General features: G+C 36.4%; 1 protein-coding gene across 1 annotated transcript; it reads left to right on the top strand.

Moving 5' to 3' along the window:
- Window positions 1-1,154: 1,154 nt before the first annotated feature.
- LOC109217873 lies at window positions 1,155-3,471 on the top strand (the record flags this gene model as incomplete). The annotated part of the gene is given in 2 exon segments (XM_019382162.1): window positions 1,155-2,987; window positions 3,196-3,471. Coding segments are annotated over 2 exon segments (1,398 nt in total), but the record flags the coding sequence as incomplete, so codon positions are not given.
- Between the last annotated feature and the right edge of the window lie 85 nt (window positions 3,472-3,556).

Below are 3,556 nucleotides of genomic sequence, written 5' to 3'. Positions count from 1 at the left end.
TCTTTCCTTACCTTTTATTTTATTTTAATATAATCTTTGTAAAGAAAATACCAAAAATACTCCCATATTATGATGTAGTCTGTTTAATTAATTAGGATTGATTTTGTAGTTTTATAATATATTTTATGATAGGAAGATTTAGGTCTTTAGTTAATTTTCAGATTAAAAAAAAAAAAAGGGGGGGGGGGNATAAAACTAACACGAGATTCAGCCAGTTGGCAATTAAATTACGTATGAAATTGTTAATTAGCTTCACCCCCGCCTCACGACAAAAGACATACTGTAACTGAAAGAAGAGAAATTTGCATTTGTAGTCCTTCAAATATTAAAAATTTTGATTTTAATCCTCGTAATTTTTTTACAATCACAATTTACATTTCATTAATTGATATATGCATTTTTATCGCTGTGTTTGTTAATTTTTATAAATTTAACGAATTATTAAGTACTAAACAATTTAAATTACTAATGCACTGTAGTTTTGCTCTAATTTGAGCTTAGTATAACTTTAAAATTAATTTATATATCAAATACCTTTTATATAAAGGGACCTAAAATACGAGAAAATGGGCCTTTATGGCTTTTTATAATGTTGAAATTAAGAAAGTGTCTTTTTTAGATTTCTTATATGTAAATATCTTTCTTAGATTTCTTATGTGTAAAAGATAGATCTAAAAGCAAATCTCTCATTTGCAAAAAAGAGATGGAGCCATAAAATTAAAAATAAGTTTGCAATAACCTACAAAACCATTTGACCCCTAAAACACACATTCAAATTAAATTAAAAGTTTAAAATGCTTGGCCAGATACCCAGATATTAAAAGGACCAAAATCAGAACTTTTCAACAAATGAGGGACCAAGATTGAAATTCGAAGAAAAGAAGAAAAAAGGAAAAGAAAAGCTTTTGAAATTATTTCCCATGCTTATCGGCTTATACCAAGAATCTTCCTTCCGCTACCGAACCCAACTACACAGTACATTTAAATCCGATACCTACTCCTCGAAATCCTGACCGTTATTATCATCAATCAAAAACTAGTTCATTATCCACGACTCTAACAGCTGTAATATACCGTAACTATGCACCAGAGTTGCATACGATTGACACGCTTCATTATCTTAGTGTCCTTCTTACGGTAATAATACAGATATTCACCAAAATTTAGTTAAAACAGTCTGTTTCAACTTTCAATTCCCTCCTCTATCTTTCTCTCTCTCTAGAACCTTCCCTCCTTCCAATTTTCTCTCTCTACCTATACATACATAATATTTTCTTTACTGCCCATATATTCACCTATGCAATCTCTGTTTCTTCTTCTTGAATTCTGATTTCTAGTTATTAGTCTCTATTCTGTTGGTTCTTCGTTTTTCTTTTTAGTGTTCGTTTAATTTTCTGTTACGAAGTTTTTTAATGGAGATGCAAATGACAATGGAGGATTCGTGTTCGATTTCGTCGCTTTTTGAGTTTTCTTCTGGAATATCCGCCGCTGCTAAAAATCGAATAGTTCGGAAATTGACGAAGATACCTATAATACCGTGCACGCCTCGAAGTTGTAAATTTAGGGTTTGTTAAATCTTCTGTAAGGTTTGGTCAAATTTACTCTTTACTTGTCTTGTTTTTACTTCCTGAAGCCGAATTTTAAAGAATTGATGTGGGATTTTACCACGGTATTGTGAATTTCGTGCTCGCGAAGTTGCTAAGTTCGGAACATTGTGGCAATTGTTGGTTCGGAATTACCGAATTTTGAATTTCCTGCTTGATAATTCTGTCAAATTCGAGAAAATTTGTGTTTCTATTGTTGTATTTCATGTGAAAGTTCGGAAAATTTAGCCGTTTGTTTGGTATATGTGATATTTGAATCTTATGGCGGGTAGACAACTAGGTTTCCCCAAGACGAGTGGTTGTAACTTGAAAGAGCAATTAGTGAGGAGAACTTTGAATAATGTGAGGTCTCAAGGACATACGTATATTGAGCTTAGAGAAGATGGGAAGAGATTAGTCTTTTTCTGCACGCTATGTCATTCGCCGTGTTATAGTGATTCTGTCCTGTTTAATCATCTGAAAGGTAGTCTTCATACTGAAATGGTCGCAGCTGCTAAAGCCACATTGTTGAAGCCGAATCCATGGCCGTTCAATGATGGTGTGCTTTTCTTTAAGGATCCGGAGCATGATAAGCAGCACTTGCCTATCGCGAATGTTGGTCAAAGCAGGCTGGCTGACACTTGTCTTGTAGATGAAAGTAGCCTTGCTATTGTTGAGTATGGTGGAAATTCGAGACCTAATGGGGATGTACCTGATCTCGAGGATGAGTACTGTGAGTTGACTGGTAATGGACAGAGTGATAACTTGGTTATTCCGGGTGTGTTGTGTAAAGATGAATTATCTGATCTAGAAGTGAATCTTATTGGTATTGGACAAATTGCTGTGCGGCTTACTGTGCATGACATTGACTCTAAAAGCATTCGTAAAATATGGTGTGAATGGTTGGGAAAAAATGATTCTGATGATATCGATGTCTCTGTGGTGCCAGATCATGACTTTGCGGTTGTTACATTTCCTTATAACTATAATTTGGGTAGGAAGGCGTTACTTGATGACAGATTTTTGCTCCCCTCCAGTCCTTATTCGGAATCTGAGGAGACCATAACCATTGGTGCTGGAAACAAGAGGAGGAGGAAGTCATTTTCGGACCCGGAGGATATCAGTGAGTCTTTGAGTAATCAGTGTGATTCTTCTGGGGAAGAATCTCAATCAACAAATAGCTCAAATATGAGACTGATATTGGGAACACGTGATGATCAACTAGTGGGTTCAAGAATTATATCCAGCAAAACAATGAGGAGAGAGTTGAGGAAACAGCAGCGAGTAGCTTCTGAGAGAATGTGTGATATCTGCCAACAGAAAATGCTTCCTGGTAAAGACGTGGCAGCTCTACTGAACAGGAAATCTGGAAGACTTGTTTGCAGCAGTAGAAATTTGACAGGGGTAAACGCTGCTCTGCTTTGTTGTTTTTCCCATCTGATATCTTTTTATGTACTCGTGCATTGTGGTGTTTTATTGTTGTTCCATCTGATATTTATTTATGTACTCATGCATTGTGTTCTAGACATTTTTCTCCACTTTTGAAACCTTATTGAAGATCCATTATCTGAATACTACACTCCATGCACTTACTATTTCTGTGTCAATATAGGCGTTTCATGTGTTCCATGTATCTTGCCTGATTCACTGGATACTTCTATGTGAATTGGAAACTTATGGAAAACCCGTCGACGAACCAAAAGTGGAAACCAAAGCAAAACGAAGATCTAAGAGGAAGACTGGAGCGAAACACAGTGCAAAAGGGAAGAAAGATGAGATAAAAGCAGTGAGGAGACAGATATACTCGGTGTTCTGTCCAGAATGCCAGGGCACTGGTATAAGCATTAAGGGAGATGACCTGGAGAAGCCTACTGTCCTGCTTTCTGAGGTTTGCCACCAACCTGCAATTTGCGATTGCTCTCAATCCACTTATAGTTCAACTCTTCCCTCTCTGGAACACCCCCCCCCCCCCC

Source organism: Nicotiana attenuata, unplaced genomic scaffold (genome assembly GCF_001879085.1).
Source record: "Nicotiana attenuata strain UT unplaced genomic scaffold, NIATTr2, whole genome shotgun sequence".
NCBI lineage: Eukaryota > Viridiplantae > Streptophyta > Magnoliopsida > Solanales > Solanaceae > Nicotiana > Nicotiana attenuata.
Note: the sequence above shows the minus strand (reverse complement) of the source record. Positions and strands in the feature narration are given on the sequence as shown.